The 25561-nt window shown below is 41.1% G+C and overlaps 2 protein-coding genes across 13 annotated transcripts in view; both read right to left on the bottom strand.

Annotated features, from left to right (window-relative positions):
* ptpn6 (protein tyrosine phosphatase non-receptor type 6) overlaps positions 1-15290 on the bottom strand; it is an 18717-nt gene extending 3427 nt beyond the window's left edge. For 2 of the 5 annotated variants that reach the window (XM_061819740.1, XM_061819739.1), the window contains exons 1-12: positions 15104-15235; positions 14937-15019; positions 12394-12516; positions 10515-10709; positions 5820-6003; positions 5634-5750; positions 5039-5167; positions 3538-3634; positions 2235-2314; positions 2010-2156; positions 288-419; positions 68-222 (exon numbers count right to left, since the gene is read on the bottom strand). In XM_061819740.1, the coding sequence (XP_061675724.1) occupies positions 68-222; positions 288-419; positions 2010-2156; positions 2235-2314; positions 3538-3634; positions 5039-5167; positions 5634-5750; positions 5820-6003; positions 10515-10709; positions 12394-12516; positions 14937-15019; positions 15104-15139 (1478 nt within the window). In that variant the 5' untranslated portion in view covers positions 15140-15235. Of the gene's footprint in view, positions 1-67; positions 223-287; positions 420-2009; positions 2157-2234; positions 2315-3537; positions 3635-5038; positions 5168-5633; positions 5751-5819; positions 6004-10514; positions 10710-12393; positions 12517-14936; positions 15020-15103 lie in introns of all 5 variants that reach the window. The other 3 variants (XM_061819741.1, XM_061819742.1, XM_061819744.1) reach the window with 3 other exon arrangements.
* chd4b (chromodomain helicase DNA binding protein 4b) overlaps positions 15275-25561 on the bottom strand; it is a 27762-nt gene continuing 17475 nt past the window's right edge. For 3 of the 8 annotated variants that reach the window (XM_061819682.1, XM_061819679.1, XM_061819681.1), the window contains exons 31-40: positions 24690-24834; positions 24432-24588; positions 24135-24220; positions 23841-24066; positions 21574-21612; positions 21220-21384; positions 21045-21153; positions 20818-20950; positions 20150-20345; positions 17566-19388 (exon numbers count right to left, since the gene is read on the bottom strand). In XM_061819682.1, coding sequence (XP_061675666.1) covers positions 19186-19388; positions 20150-20345; positions 20818-20950; positions 21045-21153; positions 21220-21384; positions 21574-21612; positions 23841-24066; positions 24135-24220; positions 24432-24588; positions 24690-24834 — 1459 coding nt within the window. In that variant the 3' untranslated portion in view covers positions 17566-19185. Of the gene's footprint in view, positions 15411-16277; positions 16305-16490; positions 16546-17565; positions 19389-20149; positions 20346-20817; positions 20951-21044; positions 21154-21219; positions 21385-21573; positions 21613-23840; positions 24067-24134; positions 24221-24431; positions 24589-24689; positions 24835-25561 lie in introns of those variants that run through there. The other 5 variants (XM_061819675.1, XM_061819676.1, XM_061819678.1 and 2 more) reach the window with 4 other exon arrangements.

The raw sequence follows: 25561 nt of genomic DNA, 5'->3' as shown, positions 1-25561 counted from the left end.
TTTTTTTTTTTTTCCCCTGGGTCACGCAGAGACACGGCATTTTGAGGTCTGCAGGGCTGACGTGTACCTGCAGTGGATGATCATGGGACCGGCACCGGGATATTCAGCCTGTTTGCTGTTCACTTGCGTAAGGAAGCTGAGGACACCGCCGGGTTCCTGCGGGACGCCGTGGTCGGGCCAGCTCAGGTACTGGAAGTGCCACACGGTGCGGGAGTGATTGGGCTGTTGACGACAATGTAAGCGAGTTTCACTTCAGGGCGGCAAGATCAGAGGCGCACGGTGCCCACCTTGTTAACGAGCGCCACCTCCAAGACTCGGACTTTGTAATCGGCCGCTTCCCACTCCGATATGGAAGTCACCACGTAGTGGCCCACCTCCTTAGAGCTCTCGCTCTCGGGCCAGTACGGAACGCATTTATTCTGCAGACACAGTCAAGAATACATAATATATCTGGGATGAACATTTCTGCCACAGTGTTTTAGCAATCTTGAAGGCTCACCTTTTCCACATTCATCAGTGAGACATTTTGATTACTTGGACAAGTACTGCTACTACAGTATTTTGGTCAATCTAATCCCAACGGCGTCAGTGCACTGATTATATTTCGTGCTTTCGTGCTCTGCGCTTAGAGAATGAAAAAGCCTTTGATGTGATTCTACACGTGAATATACAACGGAATGTTTCATTTCAGGCTCCTGACTGAAGGTGCACAAAAACATTTCTGCCGGGATTCTGCAACTTTCCATTGAGTGCAGATTTTTAAGATGTTTAAACTCTGGCAACTTTACAATTAAACATTTGCAGGATTGCGAAAACTGTTTGTCTATGAGTGCAGGCTATAGAATACAGCTAAATGATAAACAACAGCATTTTTTTTAAAATGATCAAAAAATACACAAATATTAGAAAATGAGCTTTTGAAATGGCCCACAAAATTATTACTATGAAGTTACTGGTCACAAATTCACCAATTTTCACCAGATTTCGTCCATTCTGAAATACTCTTAGATGCGACAAGTATGTCATCAATATAAAAGTGGTGCTTTGGCGCTGTCTTGAAGTATATTGGTACCAAGGAACTATATAGAAGTGAGTGGAGGCACTTCTAGACATTCCAAAACCTTATCAAAGAGAAAATCTTGTGCCTACTTTAGGCAATTAAAAAAAAAACTTTTTAGCGGCGTGTCTCACTATTCATAGCAAGGGCTCGGTCTCGTTTGGCCTACCGAATTTTGTCCAAAATATATGCGCCATATTGCCAAAAGTATTGTTTCACCCGCCTTGACTCAGATATGAATTCCTATTCGTAATCGTTCGTGTTTAACGTGGCATCGGTCCCGCCCTCTGCAGTTGTAACATCTTGACCTCTTCCGGGAAGCTTTTCCAAGGTGTGTTTATGGGAATTTATGACCAATTTTCCAGAAGCGCATTCGTGAGGTTACACGCCGATGTTGGACGAGAAGGCCGGGCTCTCAGTCTCCGCTGTAATTCATCCAAACGTGCTCTATAAGGTTTAAGTCAGAATTGTGCAGGCCAGTCGAGTTCATCCACATCAAAATCTCTCATCCATGTCTTTATGAACTTTGATTCGTGCACTGATGCATCAGGAAGGCGCCGTCTCCAAATAGTAGCTCCAGAACTCCGGTGAAAGGAAACCTGAATACTTGCGCATACCAAGAAATTTGGGCCAGTTAAACAGTTTGACGGCGAGCCAGGCCTTCCCATCCAACGTCAGTGGGGGAAAATTCACATCAACGTTGAGTGTATATTTTTGGCAATATGGTGGATTTAAGTAAAAACTTTTTCTTTACTATACAATTATATATTTACAGTTACATTCTAACTGAGCTTTAGCTGTCTGGTTAGTCTCCAACCAGCAGAAACCCTCAGAGAGCATGAAAATGTGCCCCCCAGTGGCTGCGGCGGAATGCAACAAATATTTTGAAAAATGCTAAATGCCATCGGCGTGAATGTTTGCCTAACGGCACATCCTGGGAAAAAAGACTGACCCGGCCTTTCTCCACCTCCCTCGTTGTCATGACGATGACCCTGGTGTTTTCCTGCCACACCATCTGCCAGAAGTCGTTGACGGTCGTCGCCAGGCAACCCTGGGTGGCGATGTAAACTTTCTGATTCTCCGACTCCCACAAGGTGTTCTACAAAGTGGACCAGGTAAAGCAAGGTCAGCTTTCCGCTTGTGCTTTCGAGCAGGCCGGCAGGATGCGAGGACGTACTCGCATGTAGTTGGCGTTGATGTAATCCGACCCCACAACATTGGGGTCAGCGTCCTGCAGGATGACTCTGGTGTCATTGACTGAAATGAAGAATTAAAAACATTTACGGTACTTCAGGTCAGGGCTACTAGAGCAGTACAGCCCCCCCCCCCCCCCACTTCCATTTTATACAGGCAATACAATGCAAAACTACTTGTAATAGCTGAAAATCAGTGATATATATTTTTTTTCTTTTTAATACAGTGGTGCCTTGAGATACGAGTTTAATTTATATATACACATGGCGGGAGTCAAAACGCTTGTATCTAATATCATCTTTCCCCACGAAAATCAATGGGATGCAATTACCGTAATTTCCGGCCTATAATCCGCGACTTTCTTCACACGCTTTCAACCCTGCGGTTTATGCGGTGATGCGGCTAATTTGTGCATTTTTTTTATAACAGCCGCAAGGGGGCACTCGAGTGGAAAAGGTAAGAGTGAGACTGGTGGAATATATGTGCCAAGGAAATGACTTTTACCGGTCCGGCCCAGTTAGCGCGGCGCTAGCGTTAAACTCTCTGTGTACCGTCTTTCTTTGTAAATATCTCGTGTTTCAATGTGGGTTTTAATGTGGGCACTTGCGGCTATTACACAGCTGCGGCATATGTATGTACCAAATGGTATTTCCTTTACAAATGTACTGGGAGAGGCTTAAAACCAGGTATAGGCCGGGAATTACGGTAACTGGTTACAGCTTGCCCCCCCACACACATTTTTTGTCGCTTCTTCTGGTGTGCATATCTTGGCCATTTAGGGGCATCATAATCCTTTCACTTATACTTGCGTACTGTATGTACAATCGTACATGGAGACACTGGTCACAGCTCAGTAAGATGCAGGAATATTAGTCCTTCTTAGGATAATTATAAGGCTGTATTATATTGTTTGTGTATATATGAGTTGCACCACTGTTTATTTAAATATCTGCTGCGACACCGATGACATTCGCAAAACCGTCTGTGCCATTTTACAATGTTTTTTATTTTCTTAGAATTAAGCAAAACAGACTTCTCGAAGGAAAGCCCATGTGGTTGCTTTAGAAATTCAATGAAAAATGTATAACTGGACTTTGACTGGGAGTGGCGGTAAACATCTTGAAGCTTCTTTTTTTCCCCAATATTTGGCCAACTGCAGCTTGTTGAGAGCAACAGCGCTCTGATCTCAAGTGCTGAACAACGCTTTGTATCTCAAACTCACACGTTGAGTCGCTCTCATCTCAATAAACCACTGCATATGAAAATGTCTTAAACATGAGACTTACATGGGAGGATATTCTTGTATCTGTTTTTGGTCTTGTTCTCTAGTCTCTGGCCTTCTTCTCGACTTTTTTTCACCTTTGCCTCCAACTTTTGAAGAGCCTGAGTGGTATATTGCAAATGAGTGCACATGTGACGCCCCCCCCCAACAAAACTTACTCTTGACTGAAATCGATCAAGCATTCATTTCAGGTTAAGAACAATAATGCAGGACATTTTCAAATTTTGTTGAAAAACAATAAAATAAAACAAGCTTTCAAAAAACTACATTCTTGAAAGCGCTCTTTTTTTTTTAGGGAGGCTATCCTGCGGATTTCGGCCAACAAGCAGGGTCCACCCTGGACCGGTCGCCAGCACATAGAGACAAACAACCATTTTACACTCACACTAATAATATGAACAACTTTACGTCGTAAATGAACCTGACGTTTGTGGAATACTGCGAGGCAACTCTAATGTGTGTTTGTACGATCATGTGGACCCTATTTTGCAAAACCAGATCAAATGTTCTTTTTTTTTTTTTTTTTTTTTTTTTTTTAAACGTTTCATGTCTGAATAAAGATGAATGCAAAAAGGATCACTGAAAATATTCCCAAACGCTACTAGGAAACTTCTCCAGTCATTAAAATTGTGGCTTGGTGGATTAAAAGAGATCTGATGAGGTTGCAGATGAAAGTCAGTCTCAATGTGTTGAAAGTTATCGCCTCAGTTGTTCTTACAAGCCCAAATAGTGTATTTCATTTTCTCAGCCCCAATAAGAGTGGAAGAGGACAATTTCCTCAGGCCTGCCTCAGCCACAAAATGCATCGAGCTCCTCTTGACATACTTCAAGAAGCAAGCGGCCTAGTTTTCTTTTTCCCCTGTAACGATACATTTCACATTACATTACTCTCGAAATATGAACACAATAAAGAGTTCAAATAAACAAACCCATTTTAATGATTTAGCTCCCCCACCCATGAAGAATTTAATAGAAAATAAATTACTATCTGTTTAAATGAGAAACCTGCAACTGTTCCTTATTTGTTTTTCTGTAATTGTAAAAAGAAAACAAAAATTAAGTGTCTGTTATTCTATAATTAATTGGAGGCTATAAATTGCTCATAGGTGTGATTGTGAGTGCGATTGTTGTTCGCCTCCATGTGATTGGCTCGCAACCAGTTCAGGGTGAACCCCGCCTCTTCCCTGAAGTTATCTCGAATGCGCTCCAGCAATACCGTGACCCTTGTGAGGATAAGCAGATAAGATAATGGATGGATAGATGGATGGAAGGATTTTACTCTATATTTAAATTGCAAAAGAGAAACTAACAGCGGCGTGGAAGTGCGTGTTTGTGCGTTTTGAATTCATAAATTGGCGGCATGATGTCTGAGTCCGAATGCAGGCTCTGGCCTTTTAGTGTGGTAGATTAAATAGGGTTAGGGTTAGGGTTGATCCGACTTCCTCCAAAATGATAGGACGATGATAACGGTGAAGATGATGATGATAAGTGCGGATTTGACTCACATCAAACTCCTCCCAGAAGCCCGCCTTGCTTTTCCCTCCATCGGCCTCCTCCTGCATGAGTGTGGTCTGGTCCAGTTGTTTCACTCGGCTGTCGATGTCGGCCGCGTTCACTCTGGTGGAGTAATACGGCTGCAGGGGTGCACACGGTTAAAATATTATCTCTATCTAAACATTTTTAGCAATCCAGGGGTGTCAAACTAATTTTTGTCAGCAATGGAGCTACGGTTTCCCTCAGAGAGCAGTTATGACGGTGAAACCATACAAATCTTTTGATCGCCTCATCATATTTACACCTGAAATGTATGAACTACTTTTGGAATCAGAAATCAAGGTTAACTGTTTTTCATGTTTGGTAACACAAAAATGCTTGCAAGATCTCCATGTTATCATTTATGATATGACAATATGACATTTTGGTACAGATTTGGAAGTTACTGCACATGATTTGCCTTCGCGAGCCACATAAAATGGTGTGGAGGGCCGGATCTGGCCCCTGGGGCTTGAGTTTGACACCTGTGCATTAAACTATTAAAAATGCAATCAAATCATTTTCAAACGCATTATGTTTGTACTTTACAATTGAAGCCGAGCATACTTGTTTGAGGTGCACCCAGTTCCCGGAAATCTCTTCGATGCCTTTGCGTTTGTAGAACTCCACCAAGTCGCTGAGTGTGTCGAACATATCGGAACCTCCCACGGTGTACCGCTCATTCTACAAACAGAAAATTAACTGATATATCTATAAAAAAACACGCCGACAGTCTCCCCCCCACACACATGCCTGACACATGATCTTGATGTGGGACACCCTCCTCGCCCCCGTTTTGCCCCGCTCGTCCGTCAGAACCGACAGGACGAAATCTCCCGGCTTGGATAAGGACTCTCTGACCAGGAAGGTGCCCGACTCCTCCCGGGCACTCAGCATCTTCTCTGCGTTTGGACCGGATAGGTGGCCGTGATACCACCTGGATGTGAGGAGAGGTGAGAGCAAATCAAATTACATTAAGGGGGATACGCGATGATGATATGATGAGGAATTGGTTTCAAGTTATGATATATATGAGAAAACTAATGAGATTAGATCAAATAAAATGAAAGATTCATTACATGAAACTAGATGAGAATAAAATTCCATTATCTTGATCTTTTTTTGGGGGGGTGATTTTATAACAGATTAGATGAGCAAAATTAGGTTATATGAGTTGAATTGAAATGTGTGAGATTACATGAGATGAGGTGAAATGAGGTAATGCAGATAGAAATTGCATGAGAGATGTGATGGTGTAAAATTATGACACAAACGGAGGAAAGAAAATAAAATGACATGAAATAAAGTGAGATATGAAATGTGATGAGAATAAAATGAAGATTAGGGAAAATTAGGTGAATCTAAATCACATTAATTATGTTATGTTACATGAGATCAAATGACATGAGAGACCAAGTGGGCGAAAAATGAGATGAGTGAACCAAAATTAAAAAAAAATCTTAGATTAGGTGGGATTAAATCCAATTGAGTGAGATGAAATGAAATAAAATGACATGATTTGAGACAAAGAGGATCCAGAAATGAGATGAGATTTAAAAAAATGACGGGTGGTACAAATGTCTCATAGTTTCCCCAATAATGCTTGTGCTGCTTGTGCTTTGTACTATTGGTATTTTATTTGATTTATTGCTCGTCTGCAGCATTTATGTATGTAGTGTTACTTTTTTTTTCAACTTGATTTGTCAACTTTCTTTCTCCGAAGATGGATTTTCTCAATTCAACAAATGCCTTTTACCGTTCTTGTCTATATATAAAGAAAAAAACATTAGATAAAACAATCCGGCTGGCTATCTTAACTTCTATCCATCCATTTTCTTTGCCGCTTATCCTCACAAGGGTCGCAGGAGTGTTGGAGCCAATCCCAGTTGTCAACGAGAAAGAAAGGGGTTACACCCTGAACTGGTTGCCAGCCAATCGCAGGGCACATGGAGACAAACAGCCGGACTCACAATCACACCTAGGGGCAATTTTGAGTGTCCGATTAATGCTGCATGTTTTTGGGATGAGGGAGTAAAGCGGAGTGCCTGGAGAAAACCCACGCAGGCACGGGGAGAACATGCAAACTCCACACAGGTGGGGCCGGGATTGAACCCGGGTCCTCAGAACTGTGATGCCAACACTTTACCAGCACTTCACCATGCTGCCCTATCTTAACTTGTTTTAGTAAATAAATTCAACTATACCTGCAGATTATTTCAGTCTCCGTTGTTGCATTTTAGCTTTTTTTTTCCTTCTAATATTGAAACATTCTAAGTAAGTGTGTGTATGTAAAATGGGGTTTCAAGCACCGCACAATCCTCCACTAATCTTTTACTTGCCGTTCACATTGCTCATACTATTCAAATAACTTTTTTTTCATAGTGTGCGTGCGAGTCCTCATGCGTGTAAGTGAATATACCCGCCGCTTTAATTTTGGACCCAGTTCTCGAATTCTTCTTCTGAACTTCCTGCTTTGCGGTTGGAAAATTTCTGATGACATATTTTGCGGCTAAAGAGGACAAAGTATTTTTAGTTGTCACCCAACTCAGTCCCATCCCACCCCTCCTGGCCATACGACCTCTGAAGCACAACCCCCTGACATTATTCTTCTCCATGCATCAAAAATATCTCATATTGAACATTTGATTTGAACCCGGGACCTTGGAAATGTGAGGCAGATGAGCTAATCAGTCTTCCACCGTGCCGCACTCCTCCAAAAAAAATGCATCAAGGACATCATTGAAGAGAATTTAAAAAACTAAACAGTTTGCCACAATTGAATGGACATCATGCTGCTCCTTGTTGTGTGCACCTCAGCCACACCGTAGTTGTTCTTCAAAGAGGATCCATAAACTAGTTTTATAAAGCGTGATTATTGTACGGTACATACTGTCATATTTGTGTGTTGGATGTGTGTCATTAATAAGAGGCGTGACCTAGTGAGCGACATCGAGGAGCTGGAATCGTATTGGCGGCTTGGTCTCGCATGTGAGTATGTGGACATTAGTTGTGGCCCACAGCAGCTACTAATGAGTCTTTTTGTTTTGTATTTGCGTGTTTCACATTTTCAAACAGGAGGAGTCACCGATAGTGTAGTGGTACACAAGCCTGCCTTTGGTTCGGGCAGCATGGGATTGATTCCCGCTCAGTGATATCTGCCCTGCGACTGGCCGGCGACCAGTTCAGGGTATAAGCCGCCTTTTGCCCGAAGCTAGCTGGGATAGGCTCCAGCTTTCCCGCAACCCTTGTGAGGATAAGCAGCTTGGATAATGACATGACATTTTCAAACAACTTGTCCACTTGTGAGGGGATCACAGTATTTATTTTTTTTTAATTCACTCGTGGGGATGCATACAGGAAGCTCACTGCTACCTCAAATTTTGGCTCAAAGGAAAAAAAAAAATTGACCAAGTGACGCTGCGGCAACTCAGAAAACTCAATGGGGGCGATTCTTAAATCAAGGTACCGCTGTACGTACACTGCACAGTATATCTGTGTGTATTTGTGTATTAACTACATAAAGCACTTACTGTGGACCCTGTATGATAAGAGCAACATACAAATAAAGTATGCTTGCTTACTAAACGTGTAATTATAAATATAGCAGGGATTACTTCCCTGTCACTCCGGATGCATTAACCATGTGATGGATTAAAAAGCAGATCATCTCCACAGCTAAATTTCCCGAGATGAAGCAAAGGGCGGCGCGAGGAGGAAGACGCTGAGGACACGACTCAGTACGCAACAGAGGAAGGCGAGCGAGGAGGGTCGGGCCATCGCTTTCGAGAGTGTCAAAACACCAAGTTTCCAACCGCAGCGGCAAAAGGGAAGTAAGACAACTGACAGAAAGAAGGACAGCAGCAAAGGGTGGTTTGGGGAGGGGGGGGGGGACTTGCTGAGGGCGAGGATTGTGATACTGGCCTGATTCAAGTGTTTGCATATACAGTGTGTACACACGCTCACACACACAAGATTTAAAGTACAAGCTGATTTTCATATCAGGATGGACAAAATAAACCACCAGTTGCAGTTGAGTACTCATGAGAAAGTAAGACCAAAAAGCAGCAGCAAAATTCTCTCAATATGATTCAAATGCACACCAGGAATATCATTAGCGTTTGTTAAGTTTGCATTTTCGTTTTGCGGCATTTAACATGATTGGTATTTCTTCTCGGTGCCAGCACTGAGTGCACCGGATCAAGAGTTTCAACGTGAAAATCTCGGCTTTCCTTGATCAGAAAAAAAAAAAATAATGATATGATGATAAATCATTTCAACCCTTTTTTTAGCCCACCATTAATGTGATGTATAAACTGTACAATTGGTCCCAAAAAAATTGGGGCTATTCTATTAGGCAACCGGGGGAAACTACAATATTTTTGCAGGCCAGTATTGTACATAACTGACAGCAAAAATTCATTTTTAAAAAGTATTATAGGAGTTGATTTAGTAATTCTACACAATCACATTTCATATTACACTTACACCTAAATACAGAGTATGAGTACTTTTGCCATCTCAGCAATTTAGTGCCGCTTAATTACAAAAATGACTATGCAAATTAAAATGAAAAACAAGAGCCATTGGGAATGTACACAGGCCACAATTTTAGGTACACCTGCAAAATGTAATGGCAACAATCTTCATTTTTAAAGCTATTAATATTGTCAGAGTAATTCGTAATATTAAAAGCTTTTATTTATATTCCGCCTTTCATGGGAGTCGGGGGGCTAACTTAAATTTATCCATATATGACTGCGTGAACGTGTGTGTGCGTGATTGTGTTTATCTTTTCACATTAGTCAACAAAAGTGTACTTTGGTGACCAACTTGAGCGTGTTTTTTTTTTTTTTTTTACAAGTCCTGTATAGAAGTATCAGTTCTGTTAATCATTACTATTACTATTTGTTATTATTTTATTATGTATTAGTCAATTAACTATGGGCAAAATAAAGCCTGACATTTTTTTTTTAAATTATTGCCTTTTTTTTGTCATGTTCATGTATTATTACGATAATAATACTGGCCAAGGGAGACGACTGTGTGAATGTAGCTCAACGCGCCATAATGGAGCAACATGAGCAAAATAATGTGTACCGAATTGAGAGCCATGTCATTTTGCCTCAATTTCATAAAATCCATCAACCCAGAATGATCGATTTACAGATTATTACAGCATTAAAAACTTTTCTTCCATTCAGTTGTTGTGACTTTTAAAAATTAAATGTGGTACTCAATTTAAGATGCAATACATTTGGTATAAATTCATAAACAACATCAACAGATATTGCTAGATTGGCAAGACCTGGGAATTTTACACTCTTTTATTTTTGAATCATCTTGATAAAATAATGTTTAAAAAAAATAGCAGTTGTTGAATGCATAGCTACAGCTTCACGAACGCAAGATTTTAGTCGGGAATCAGGAGCATAAAGTTGAGTGACGGACCTCTCGGTGGTGGGGTCGGAGCAGTTGAGCGGGTATTTGAGCTCGATGACCGTGCCGTCCTTGTCCTGCAGGACGCCGTTGTCGGCCGTGTAGAACTCCACCAGCTCGGACAGCGTGGCAAACTTCTCCCCGCCGTAGAGGTCGTAGTAGTCCCCCGTGTTCTGGATGCGGATGTGGGTCACGTGTTCGGCCACCCTGATCGACAAACGGATCCTTTGGTCTTCAAACTTTTTTTTGGAGAAAGCTATGTGAGTATATTTGATGTTTTTGTCAGAAAAAAAATCTGAACTTAATGCTGCAACTTTAATGAATGATGCAGTCAAAATACCTTAGTAGCTGCGAATAAAAACAAATAGTAATGCTTTATTTGGTTCAGTACTTTTGTACTCAGGATTTTACTTTAGAGTATATATTTACAGCTTGGGAAAATAAAGGTTAATATTTGGATACATTTTTAAAACAAGAAATTCTGCACTCAAATGTATGGCTGTACCATTATCATGCTTGTTATTATTAAAATTATATTTTGTAATAATTTAATTTGAATTATAATTTTAAGAATAAAATATTATTAATGTTATCCACGAATTTTGATCAACATTTACTGATGGAAAAAACAATGGTAGCACTCATTATTGTTTTAATTTAATTAAACCATACTGAGGTCTTTATTTGCATTGCAAAAGAAAAAAAAAAGTAGTTTTAGTGGGAGGAAGTTACAGTGTTACATGAATTTTGAAATATCAAGCGCAATTGAATGAGTTTTATATTGAAGCACTAAATGATAATGTAGGGTCTTGTTTTTATCACAGATGCTGTAATCAGGGATGAGAATGACCAATTTGGAAAAACACTGAAAATGTCTGTCGATTGGGGGAGGGAGGAGGGGGGGGGTTGAGTTTCCTCCTGGATATTTTTTGCTCCTATTGGAACACAGAGTGAACAGCGCTTTTCCGGGAATATCCACTTTTTGTACGTGTTCGGTTAGACATGTTGATACCGTTTTCGTCTGAAACACTTTTTGATTCCAGCATCCTTGTCAATTGCCCTCGCTCGATCTTCATCCTTTTTTTTCCCCAACACATTCGCCATCGTAAAACTTTGAACACACCGTCGCTCAGTTCGCGCTATCTAAGTCCCACGCGCCATTACTTGGCTAACTAACAAGTTACACTGCGATTTCTGAGAACCGAGAACACATGTACATGGCAATGGTGAAACTCCATTAACCACTAACACGATTGGATCGTTATACTGTATAACTCTGTTGTCCAATCGAGTAATCTGCCGCAAACAAGTTTTAATGTTTATGTCGCAAAATGCAAATATTTACACTACCGAGCAAGTTAGAACGGCATATGATAGCTGAACTTGCAGCGCGGAGCCCACCACCGAGAGGCAGACGCACGATACCCCACCCCGAAATTTTCTCAACAGATTTGCGCTTATCTAGAGAATGGTTATTTTGGTCAGAAAAAGTCAGAAATCTGTCGATCGGCGGAAAATTCTCATCCCTGTGTAATTAATATGTTAAATACTAAACACACACACACACAAATTCTGAATAATTATTATCTGAATATTCATATCTGAATATGACAACTATTGGCTGGTAATGTTGCTGGTACGTAAGTGCAACGTTTGCTGACTTTATTCATTAGTAAATCTCAATTCATTCATTGTCATATTTGATGTTCACAGTGCTGATCTCAGCTAAAAGATCTTATATAAACTCCGTTGGCGGGTGAAAAAATGGCTTATCAAGATGCAGGTACTAATTGAATTTACACAACACAGAAACTGTTTTCCGTTGGAGTTTCGGAAGTTGGGGAGAAAAAAAAGGTTTAAAAAGGCTTTTTTTTTTTTTTTTTTTTTTTACCTGACAGAAAGAGAAAAATCTCCCACATTCTTTTTGCTGGGTCGAGCCAGAAAGCTGCCGGAGATGCCCTGAGTCTTGAGCAAGTCCTCGGCCTGCAGGCCTGTGAGGTCTCTGTGGAACCACCTGCGCGCACGCACACACACACACACACACACACACACACACACACACACACACACACACACAGACCATATTGACATCTACCGATTGAAATCTCAGCAACCCGAGTAGATGCTAGTCTTTGATTTGAAACACTTTAAACTAGGCAAATTATGACAGGCGATTATTGATGGACCTTGTATTAAGCTAAAACGAGGACGAATGTGAGCAAAAGAAGACAATGTTGACAGCAGAAGCGTTAAGTCGCATCAATGACGTAATCAGCTTTGGATCAAGCATGTCGGCGTTCATAACAGGCTGCCCTAAAAGTTACTATACACTTCCTTTATCTGTTTGTTTCTGGTAACATTTGGACAGAAGTGAGGTCATCAGCATTTGGAAGCCTAAACTTTGCATTTTTGCTCATCATTCTTTTCTCCCTTGGCTCTCAAAATTGCCACACGGCGAGATGTTTTTCGGTCCCCAACTGCAGTCCGGGACCAGTTGAGAAGTTTTATGGCTGCTCCAACGCGTAGCCAGATTTACCCTGTCCACGGCAAACTTTTTTGAAACAGAATCAGTTCTTTCCAAATTAAGCAGTGTCAGGCCTGCACTGATGAAAACCTCAAGCCCCAAGAAAGAGGAGGCCTTCATGGAGTTTTATCTGTTAGCAACTTTGGTTGTTGAGCATCAGAAACATCAATTGAACAACCTAAAAATGGTGAAGGTAAAGTTTGATGCTTTTCTAAAGCTTCCACGAAATCAAACTTGGTAATGACGAGTTCCTGTGCAGCCCCCAGGACAAACTTTCCCTGGCTTAGCGCAAATGGCTTCTCTAGGAGTTGAATGTTTTTTTTTTTTTTTTTTTTAATAAATCGGCAGTGAAAATGGGCCATGTGCTGCGTGGGTTGTCCAGAACAGTTCTGTCTTGAAATGTTATACTGTCGTAAATTTTTTATATAACTAATATGTTGAGAAAGACAACACAATTTAGGTGAGCGAAGGTGCAAATGCTTCATTTGGGTTAAAATGCTTGACATTTTAAAGGATTTTTTTCCCCCAATCGCTATCAAATATTTTTAGAACAAAGTTATTTAATTAACTTTTTCACCCAGACGGCACAGTGAATCAGCTGGTAAAGCGTTGGCCTCACAGTTTTGAGGATCCGGGTTCGAACCCGGTCCCGCCTGTGTAGAGTTTGCATGTTCTCCACGTGCGTGCGTGGGTTTCCTCCAGGAACTCCGGTTTCCTCCCACATTCCAAAAACATGCAAAATTAATTGGACAGTCTAAGTTGCCCCGAGGTGTGATTGTGAGTGTGGCTTTTTGTCTCCGTGCGCCCTGCGATCAGTTCAGGGTGTAGTCCACCTCCTGCCCGTTGACAGCTGGGATAGGCTCCAGCACTCCCCGTGACCCTCGTGAGGATAAGTGGCAAAGAAAATGGATGAAGGGCTACGTGACCTGGTTGCGGCAAATTTCACTCAGTTCATTACACGTACATAAAATATTTTCGGTTTAATTTATTGTAGTAAATGACATTACAGGTATTTTAAAATTTTAATGCACGTAAGTCAGATCCAGAACTTAACACACAAAAAATAGGAACAATTTGTGGCCTATGGTATTTTTAGAACATACCTCAGTCCCCTTTTATTGTCCTCGCAGGCTACCATTCGCGCGCGGGCATCGCATTGGTGATCCCTGGTCTAAGCAGTGTACGCAGAAAGTAAAGATAGTGGTAGGTTTTACTTTTTCCTACTTTTTTTTTTATTATGTAAAATGTAAACATTTTTATTTTATTTTCTATCCACGTCTTGTATGTACAGTTGATAATTTATGTCACTTTCAGAAATGTTTAAAATAAAGAAAGCCAATCAGCCAACATGTCTGAATCTAAACTTAAAAATAGATAACGGCATGATTTATTTTAAAGTATTGCTTGATGTTATTGACTCCAAAAAGATTTGTCGGAAAAACCATGGCAAAAATTTGACAGATATTTATGGATCATACCTGGACGTCATTTGTTTATTGTGTTGCCTCTTTGTTCTCATTCCATATGTAAAACTCAAAACTAAAATTAAAAAAAAGGATTTGCAATGAAAGAGTCCTGCGAGAGTTCATCATTGTTTCCCATTTTAAACGTTATCGTTTCAGCAAAAACGGTGCTTGTTGTTTGGTTTTATTCTATAACAGACATAGATTTAATACAATCCCCTGCCTGGCAATAATGACCCATGAAAAATAGACCCCAGTAAGTAAGTAAGTAAGTAAGTACATAAATAAATAAAGGGTCTTGGACATTACATTTAGGGAAGGCTGCTTAAAAACAAACATAACACAAACCCCATGACGCAGAACCAGAGCAGCTGAGGGGAAGAAAGAGAAAAAGGAATGGAAAGAGAGAAGTTGTCATCGTTGGCCAACAACGCAACGTCCACTCACCTAACCATGATGTCGCCCTCGCAGCGTCTGGGGTGGTGAGGACAAGCAGAGTCAAGGCCGGAGAAGGGGGCCTGGCACCTGCACTAACGCACCAATTTTAGACCCTTACCGAACTGAATGACTTCACTCACTCGTTCACTCAAATCTGAAAAACAATCTTAACTGACTTTTTCTCTCTTTGAGGCCGCCTGCCGCCACTGCATCCAATAATGAAATTACCTGCTCTGATTATTATTCCGTTCGTATTCAGCTCGCGTGTGACCCGGCGGTAAAGCAGATAAATACGTCCTCTGGTCCGCTGCTCCTGAACGCAACTGAGTACGTCTAGATACTCTGCCCTCCTTTCTATCGCTCTCTGTTTCTGTCTTGGTCGTCTCTCACTCTTCCTTCCTTTTTGTAGCTCCTTTCACAAAACAGTGAAAGCACCAACAGGAACGAGAAGAGCTGACAAAGGCGGAATTCCTCCTTTTTTTGCTGTAAATGAGAGAGGAAATAGAAAGATACACATACAGTTTTTCACTACAGCCACAAAAAATAAAAAGCAGGATTTTTTTTGCAGGGGGTCTCATGCCGTCTGTCTGCCCACCTGTCTGCTGCTAGCCACTCTTGTCTGGTGCAGGTGTGCATGCATGTGTGTTTGTGAAAACACAAAGGTCAGACACATAGTGCACTTCCTCATTTGCTGCTCGACAACACTATCAGTGTGTGTGTGTATGCAAAACTATTTCATCACAAAAACTGACACTGGTTTCCCACCATGACACAACACTTGCATTACAGGGGAGGATATACGCACTTGACATGCACTCCCAGTGAAAACATTACAATCAATATGAAAAATCTACACATCCCTGTTCAAAGAAATGAGACGAGCATTTCAATTTTTTTTTTTTTTACCCATCAATGTGACAAACAACCTGACGTATAATCTGTACAACTCAATTGATAAACATACTGTATAAATGTAATTCATTAGTCAGATTATTATTTATTTATTTTAAATCAAGCCCCCGCCCCCTGCCAAAGGTTACTATTTTTTTTTGGAAGCATATACACCTTTTCTTCATGTTATGTCCGATGATGTTCGGGAGTTTTGTTGTTACACATTAATGTCAAAGGGATTTTTTTTTTCTTTGTTCATTGCTGTTAAATTGTCAAATATTTGAAGTACTATTAAAATGCATTAAGAGTTTAGTTCAAAGGCCCACGTTCACCAACTTTTGGACAACATTATTGTCATGTGCATTTTCTTTTTATTTCAAAATTGGATTTGGGGATTAAAAAAAAAAATTAAGGCCATATTATAGAATGCAGGAGAGCACATACAGTAACATATCGTACCTTAAAGTTCTAGAAATGCATGTGAAGCTGCAAAAAAAAAAGGAACATTTTAAACACATTGGCTAAGTATCAGATGCAGCCATACTGCCAATAATCTGTTACAACTTATGGAGAAAAGTACCATTCGGGCAAAAACATGTAGAATAGGAACTTTATGGCCTAGCCAAACACACAAACATTGAGTAAATCACAAACAATGAGTTGTCAACCTACCCACGTCATTGCTGTTCCTCTTTACATGGCAGCTCAACAAGTCTTGCGGACTCTTCTGCAGGAAATGACGCATGAGATCACATTTAACTAAAGCTCAATACTAGCAACTTAATTTCTCCCTTTTTTTGCGATCACCCCTTCCTTACATTTAGCCGCCTAAAACGTCCACTGATGAGACATCCCCATAAAAGGTCGCTAGTACCGCCCTGTAATTAGCACTAATTCTCTTAAATTGCCGAGAGATAACGTGGCGCTTCCTGACTTGGTCTTCGGTTGGTCTTCCTCTGAAAAACTCCTTAAAGTGCTAAAGCTATCGCAACGTAAAATGTATACACACTATAGACAAAAATCTTGCACTTTTCTTGGAAGACTAAATTACAATGTTTTTAAATGTGTCTGTGTCGGGGTTCTTCCACATCAAGCTCATCCAAGCGTGTCTTTATGGTTTAGTACAGTGATTCCCTGCATCCCGACCAAATAATCCAATTTCACTCTTGTGATCCAAAAAATATTTACTACAAATAAAAGCATCTCTGTCTAGCTATGCCAGAGGCAAAACAATCAAATGCGCTTCCATTCAATCAATAAAATAAATTACATGCGTATCCTTCTATTGTGACATTTTTGTTTTTTGGTGTGCCGTGAGATTTTTTTTTTCCATGTAAATATCATTAGGATAGTTGCCCAAGTTATTTTTTGAGCAAACAACAAATTAAACAAACAAGTCTAGTAGCCACAATTCAACCTTTACAGATTAACCTGATATGGATGACTGAACATGTGAAAAATACATGAAAAAGTAATTGGTATTGTTGCTTGACGTTGTGTCAGTACGTTAAAAATTACTTGGGGAATTATGCTATTAGGCTAAAGATATGTGCCTCGGGTCAATCAAGGTTGGGAAACACCAATGTAGTCTACCCCCAGCAAAGTGTGACCCATCAATTTTGTCTCCATTATTTATTTCAAGGCTTCCACAAGTAGAAATAGGATTGACAAACAAAAGAAGAAAGTACGACCCATCCAGTTAATTTTAAGAAAGTAAAAAAAAAAAAAAAAAAAAACACTTGGAAAAATCAGTCGACCTTTTATTGTGGTCCAATAAAAACAAATGTGATAAAAACAACCTGGTAACCTTAACAATAATGATACATGTACAGAAATTAATTTAATTTAAAGGTTGCCGACATGTCCCAAATACCGCACGCCTCCTCCTCCCTCGTACTTTATTTTGAGCAAAATACAGGGGTTTCTGGGGACTTTAAGGAATGTCAGGGTACGTGTTTGGTGCGTGAGCTGCTCACCAGGCCAGTTAAAGTGTCGTGGGCGCTTATTTTGGGATGGAGGTAACAACAACAACTTTGACAGTAACAGTGACGTCGGCACATCCTGCAATGGAGCACCAAATATGGCCATATACGTACAGTATATATCTATATCTTTATATGTACAGTACAAAAGTGTGAGGCAACCATTTGTTACTTTTATGATCTGCAGGGCGGGGAATACCCTGGATTGGTCGCCGGTCAATCGGCGGGCACCTACAGCATAGATAAGCATTCAGACCTACATGTCCCTCTACGGACAATTTTGATTCTTAAATGAAGTTGACGTGACTGATTTTGAATACGGGAGGAAACCGGAGTACCCGGAGAAAACCCATGAAAGCACAGCCCGAACATGCTGAGATATCAACCCAAGAACTGTGAGGCAGATGCGCTAACCACTTAGTGCTGCCACTTCGTGAACAAATGTCATTTTTAGAGTAGGAAAAATTTAGGAATACAATTGCGCTATAGTGTGACTCCCACACCTAAATGCAACGGAACCCATAATGTTTGATATTTGTGTATTTGACCCTCACACTTTAATGTGAATTTAGCTAATGGTGACCTAAAACTTTTGCACACAGTACTGTACATATATCAATGTGTCAACATATGTCGTAGAAATGTTTATTTTTTTCAGTAGTTCAATTCAAAAAGTGAAGCTCATATGTAGTACCCATTCGTGTATTTACTACACACACTTTTCAAAAAGGCAAATTCCTACATCTTTAATGTTCAAATACAGTACTCTGATTTGGTGTTTGTGGGTGTTTGCTCGCTATAAGTGATAATCTTCAAAATGATCAAAAACAAAAATAAAAAACATGAGATTTAACTCTGTTCTCCGTGAACTATAAAAAAAAACAACTTAAGTTTCCCTTTTTGAGTTGAACTACTGAATTAAATTAAGTTCTCCACAATATTTTTGTGAGATGCAGCTGTACATATCAGAGACAGACAAACACGTTAAGATGACAACATTGCAACTTTTAAGGAAATGACAAATTGCTTCAAATGTCACAATTTCCTACATGTGAAAATGACCAACAAAATCCATTCAGTTCTCCAGGAGCCTCCAATGGCGGAAACATTGCAACAAAGATCCGGGATTTCCTTTTCCGTGTCCAGTGGACATAAATGCACATGACTGGGTACAGTTGGGCCACATTTGAGGAGATCTTTCTTCTATGGTTACTTCCAGTCTTGACATTTGGGTGTCTCGTAACACAGTTGACGTTCCTTTGGGTTCAGAGGCAAGTGGCGTGTGTGTATGTGGACTGAGGACTAACCTGTCTGTGCTGTACAAGGTAGTTGAAAGGGGAGGTTTGAGAGGGGCATCCACTAAACTGCAGTGAACAGTTCCTGTGTCAGCGCGAAACCTGCATCTGCTGCACGCTCTGCGACTGGTTCTGTGCACTCACCTCAGGCCCGCGGCTGGCCAGCCTGCTGAGGATGTTCCTCTCGGACATTTGCAGCCGCACGGCCACGGGCGGTATCCTGGCGATGGTTGCCGGGAGGCGGGTGACGTCCGCCTTCATATCACTCAGTAGCTCCTCTAGTTGTTTCAGAACTGGAAGGTAGAAATGCAAAAGGTTGATCGTATTATTTCCGAAATGTTGTGACTTTTGGCTTGTCCCGTTAGGGGCCACACAGCGTCACTCACACGAATTGTTTGGAGAGCTTTTTAATCTTGGGTGACCTTCCTGACACAACACACCCAATTTTTTAAAAAAATGGTCTATTCATGTACATATGTGTGTCAATGTATTATACATACATGTCTTTCTTCAATGGTGATGCTAGTTTCATCAGTCTATGACATTTTGCGAGGTGTGATCGCATTAAGCTTTCGTAATTTATCATTTGTTGCATTCTTGGATAAATGTCACCACTCTAAATGGTCCTTGGACCCAAAAAGTTTGCAAACCATCCATCCATTTTCTTTGCTGCTTATCCTCACGAGGGTCGCGGGGAGTGCTGGAGCCTATCCCAGCTGTCAATGGGCAGGAGGCGGGGTACACCCTGAACTGGTTGCCAGCCAATCGCAGGGGACATGGAGACAACAGCCGCACTCCCAATCACACCAAGGGGCAATTTAGAATGTCCAATTAATGTTGCATGTTTTTGGGATGTGGGAGGAAACCGGAGTCCCCGGAGGAAACCCACGCAGGCACGGGGAGAACACGCAAACTCCAGACAGGCGGGTCCGAGGTTGAACCCGGGACTTCAGAACTGTGAGGCCAACACTTTGCCAGCTGAACCACCGTGCCGCCAAGTTTGAAAACCCCTACACTCAATAATAAGTTACTGTCAGTGCCGCTTTGTCTTTACCTTTATGCAGCACTGCATTGGCCGGCTTGTTTCCCGACATTGACTCCTTGCTGAGGTGTTGGTGAGACTCAGCCAGACACTCCACCTCGCTGAAACGAGTGTTGAGCGCCATGGACGGGTGCGCCGGGTCCTCTGTCATGTTGAGGTAGGCCGCCCGGCGTAGCTGCTCCTCGATTACCAGTGCCTGCTCCAGTAACTAAGACGGGGACAATAATTGGTCAGTGAGACAATGCTGACAATACTCCTGCCACTTGATATGGAAAAATAATGATGATAACAAATGGAAGACTATAGAGGTGGTTTCAGCACATCAAAACAATCTCCAGAAACAATGCATACATGCCCTGATGTGTCCATGAAAAGAATCAGATAATTTTGGTGGATTTACTTCATCTTTTATGTAATACGTTTTTTTTTATTTCATACTTTGATTAAAAGCTGCTTTATCACTAAATTTCATTGATTGCATGGAGAAATACTACAGGATGTGTTGTAGTCTATATAAACTATGCCAACACAGTAGTAAAGTCATGATTAGAAAAAGCATTTGGACTGAAAAAAACAACAAAAGAAAAAACACTTGTAGACCATAAACACGAAACAAATAAAAAACATTAACATCCTTGAGTTTCAGCATTCACACAACTAAGGGTGGGCGTTCAGTTCACCTTGAACCTGCGTGCCAGAAACTTGTTCTTTATCTCGAGGAAATTGCCCCTGCTCATTTCCCCCTTGAAGGGCTCGTTGAGGATGGCGAACCTTACGTCGTTCTGCACGTCCTGCCACCGAGCGTAGCCGTGTCTGTGGAACAGCGTGGTCAAGGAGCCTTTTTTCCATTCACAAGACTGTACAACCTTTGTTCAAAGTCTGATGGAAATGTGCATATAAAGGATGCTGTATGATGCCAGCTAGGAGCCAGTAGTCATGGCGACGATGCCAAATTTCAAAGGTCTTCTTAGTGACGGTGGCTGCCCTCTCCTCATTCTGCCACAGGGAGTGAAGCTCTGCGGGGCAAAAAGGTTACGAGACATAAAATTAAAGAGAAAATGCGCCCGCGGGTGAGCCCTTACCTGTGAAGCCTCCGTCTGCTATGTTGAACATGAACCTCTGCTTGCTGGCTTTCCTCTTCTCTTCATTCACATTCAACATGGACAAGGATCCTTCTCTGGTGTTCTCTCCGTTCTGAAGTCTACTAGATTCCTCTGATTTTACCCCATCTTTTTCCTCTTGTTGATCTGTGCAACATTAGACAGTTCAAGCAGTCTGTCAGATATAATCTTTACAAATTTCAAATAGTAGAGAAAGGGAGGGTTGAAGTTAATATTTGGTATCAAGGTACAACTGTACACCATCACACTGACATCTTCTCATAAGTAAATAAGGTCACTTTTAGAAAAAAAGCAAAACAAAGTGACTATGCGCACCTTTCTCTGTGTCCATCTTCTCATCCTTAGCCTCTTCAACTGGAACAAAAGAAATTAGATTTAAAGCAGATTCCAGTGAAATGAAAGCTAAGAGGTCAGAATGTAGTACTGTAATTCTAAAGTATCTACATTGTGTCCCGGTCAACTATAGACTTTGAATTCTAACTATTGGTCTATAAATCACAAATGGTTTATGCATAGATCAGACTACATGATTTTTGCCTAAAATATTGCCCCAATTAGATATCAGCTCTCTGACTCAAGAAATAATTGACACAAAACATGCACTTTAAATGCTATTTACAAAGCTTGCTGAGAGCGCCGCAAAGCCTGCTGGGCGCATGTTCATAGTGTTTGAAGTGCATGTTTTGTGTCAATTATTTCTCGAGTTATTCTTTTATTTGTTTTATTTTTTTGCTGCTTATGCTATTCTGTTTGCTGTGGTGTGATCATTTTAGTTTTGATGTGACACCACGAGTGTGTACAACATCGCCAGTAAATGACGTGCCTGCACGGGTAGCGCGTGGGAAAATGTTGTAAGCTTCTTCTGTTTACAAATGTAAAAAGCAGTTATTTTTCTCTGCCTTGTGAGCGCCATCATATGGTAGCTTACGTACAAAATAAAACTTGCGCTGGCATACATGCTAATAATGTAATCAGTGTGTTCAAGTGTACATTATTGGACAAGTCACACAACAATTGTGCACAAAAGGTATACTGTCCATTTTGGGACATTTGAAGACTTTTAAGCGCAGCTTATGGTCGCAAAAATATAGAACATGTCATACATTGGTATATTAATACTTTCATCCATTATTTGCAGATTTTTATTATTTGCGGGGGCATAAGGAATGTAACCCCCACAAATAACGGCGGAAGACTGTATCCGTTTGTGGTGAAAGGTGACATTTTTTTTGTTCACTCCTCCCTGGCCGTCTTTGATATGACAAGAGAAAGTCTGGTGTGATGGTCTGAGCGCTCCCGGTGCTGAAAAGACTTCTTGTGATTAATGTGCATGCGCGTATATTTTGTAATGTGCCATTCGACAACTTGTCACCGAGTGTTCATGTTCGCTATTATGCGTCTGAAATGTTTCAAGGAGTGCCTATATAAGGACGACAAAGATGGACAAGGAGACTTCTTCTCACAGCTGTTCTGGGAAACTATGCTGCTCGTAACGTTAACTACATGGGCGCCTGCTACCTTTCATTTTTGGACCAGCTGGAACTTTCACTAACTTGGAATATCCACTGGGACAAACATTTGCTTGTTTGTGAACACTCGTTCAACATTAGTGACTATTCGAAGTTGTTGCTCACTTACTTTGGTCTTAAATGCCTATTTTGGGTTAGCTATTTTATTGTGTTTGTTTTGATGTGTGTGAGATAAAATTGTCAGAAACGCAATACAACTGCCTTGTCGAATTTTGTTGGTTTGAACAAAGGGGACGTTAGTGTAAATTCACACGTAACACTATGGACGTCTCAGAAAGACGAACACAGCGAACGTACGTATATGTGTATATCTTTTTATCAACTTTTGTTTTAAGGTTATGTTAGGATATAACGTATGTTAGCTCCCTCTATGTAGAAGAAGGAGGGGGAGGGAGGAGAGCGGGGGATTTCCCAGTAAGCGTCGGCTATGTACCCAGAGTTCCCCTGTTAGTAGCGCATGCGCATTAATTACAAGGAGACTTTTCAGCACGGGGGAGCACTCAGACCGTCTCGCCGGTGACTGTAAAAGACGGCACTCGTCACGTAGTGTCGTCACTCGCTGTCTGACCAAAATATGACAAGATTTGATTGCAGTAGTCTGACATTTTGCAGTCGTGAAAGACCAAATTTGTCTTGAAGTCTTATCCAGGCATTCGGTCCTAAATAAATGAAAGAAATACTAATGCAATACAAACCTAGTCGTGGTCTGAGAGCTAAAGACTCAGGTCCAAAAGTGGAGCACTGACTCCAAGTCAAACATGGTGAATCAACATTTATTAGTTATGCTGCACACAATTGCAATAAGGTGCCAACAGAAATGAAATGTGCACCAAATGTCAATATCTTTAAGTCTAGATTAAAGAGTATTCTTTTGCCTCACGCGTATGATTGATCATTACCATCATTTTTTTTTCTAAGTCTTGCACTGTACGGCCTTTTAATCAGCTATATTTATTTCTGTACATTTTTTTACGTCTTTGTTTTTGAATTTATAATAAACTTGCCTTGCCTAAAAAAAAAAAAAAAGTAAAGGAAAAAAAAAAACTGCCTCACCTTTAGACCGGTCCTCCTTATCTGCTTTTCCCTCCGTTCCTTCACCTTTAATATCAGCAGAAACGGCCTTCTCGGCCTTGTCCTCTTTGTCCTTGCTGAGGTCATCGAGGTCATTCCCTTCGTCGCCACCTCGTGCCTCCTTCTCTTTGTCCTCCTTTCCGGGAGGATCATCTTCTTTATTTTCAGAGGCCGGGGACTTGTCGGGCTCATCTGGGATTTCAATAATCTAGGGCAAAGAAAATTGTTATGACTTTGAAATAACAAAATAAATGACACGAATGGATCGAGAATTACCTCTGGATCATCTGTCTTTCGAGCTGCTTTGGTGTCCTCTGCATCCTTCTTGATGTCCTCTTTGTCCTCTGATCTTGACAGATCCTCTATTTAAAAAATAAAACATTCAAAAATGTGAGCAAAAATGTATGATTCTGTTTGTTATGACAAGGTCAAAAACACCGACTGCATCAGTACTGTTGTAAGGCATCCACAAGATATGAAGGATATCGAATAAATGCTCAAATGGCTTTTCATTTAGCAACAGTGAGCACAATTCTCATTCTGTCATTGACATCTCAGATTGTGCGTGTTTACCTGGCACAGGAGTGTTCGGTTGTGTATCCGCAGGTGTCCCGCTTGAAGGGGTCTTTGGATCTTCACCTGCAGCCAAAGCTGCCGCCCTTTTGTTTTCCTCCAGTTCTGCCATCCAGGGCATTGACCACTGACCATTCACGTGCTCAAACTCCTGCACCTGTCAAATAAATTTATGCATCAAGTAAACGTTGTTAGTCCAAGATAAACCTTGAAACTGACTGGAAAGATAAGGCTCAAACTAATGGGGGAAAGTGCTACCTTTTTCCTAATGAGCGACATGACACCGATACGAGTGAGCACGTGTTGCCTGGACAGACCCTCTCGTGGGACGCCATCTGCAAAGGTCTCCGCTCCATCAGCTCCTGGCTCACACAAATGCCTCATGAACAGAGACACGTAAGCCCTGTGGGAAATTGTTTGGGGGGAAAACACGGGTATAAATCATTACTCTCTCGAATACACTTGAAAGTCAGGAAAATAATGAAAAAAATGGAAATATAGAAACCAATGGGGAAAATACTGTTCACCACAGACAAACCTTCTTCTTCTTTTCCTTTCAGCTTGTCCTGTTAGGGGTTGCCACGGCATGTCATCTTTTTCCATCTAAGCCTATCTCCTGCATCTTCCTCTCTAACCCTAAATGCCTACATGTCTTCCTTGACAACATCCATCAACCTTTTCTTTGGTCTTCCTCTCGCTCTTTTGCATGGCAGCTCCATCCTCAGCACCCTTCTACCAATATACTCACTCTCTCGCCTCTGGACATGTCCAAACCACCAAAGTCTCCAGTCTCGAACATTGTCTCCAAAACATCCAACTTTGGCTGTCCCTCTAATGAGCTCATTTCTAATCCGATCGAACGTGCTCACTCCAAGCGAGAACCTCAATATCTTCGTTTCTGCCACCTCCAGTTCTGCTACCTGTTGTCTCTTCAGTGCCACCGTCTCTAATCCGTACATCATGGCCAGCCTCACCACTGTTTTATAAACTTTACCTTTCATCCTAGCAAAGACTCTTCAGTCACATAACACACCAGACACCTTCCGCCAGCTGTTCCAACGTGCTTGGACCCGTTTCTTCACTTCCTCTCCACAATCAAATCTCCAAATGTCCATAAATATGAAAATAAA

Source organism: Syngnathoides biaculeatus, chromosome 5 (assembly GCF_019802595.1).
Source record: "Syngnathoides biaculeatus isolate LvHL_M chromosome 5, ASM1980259v1, whole genome shotgun sequence".
Classification (NCBI taxonomy): Eukaryota; Metazoa; Chordata; class Actinopteri; order Syngnathiformes; family Syngnathidae; genus Syngnathoides; species Syngnathoides biaculeatus.
Note: the sequence above shows the minus strand (reverse complement) of the source record. Positions and strands in the feature narration are given on the sequence as shown.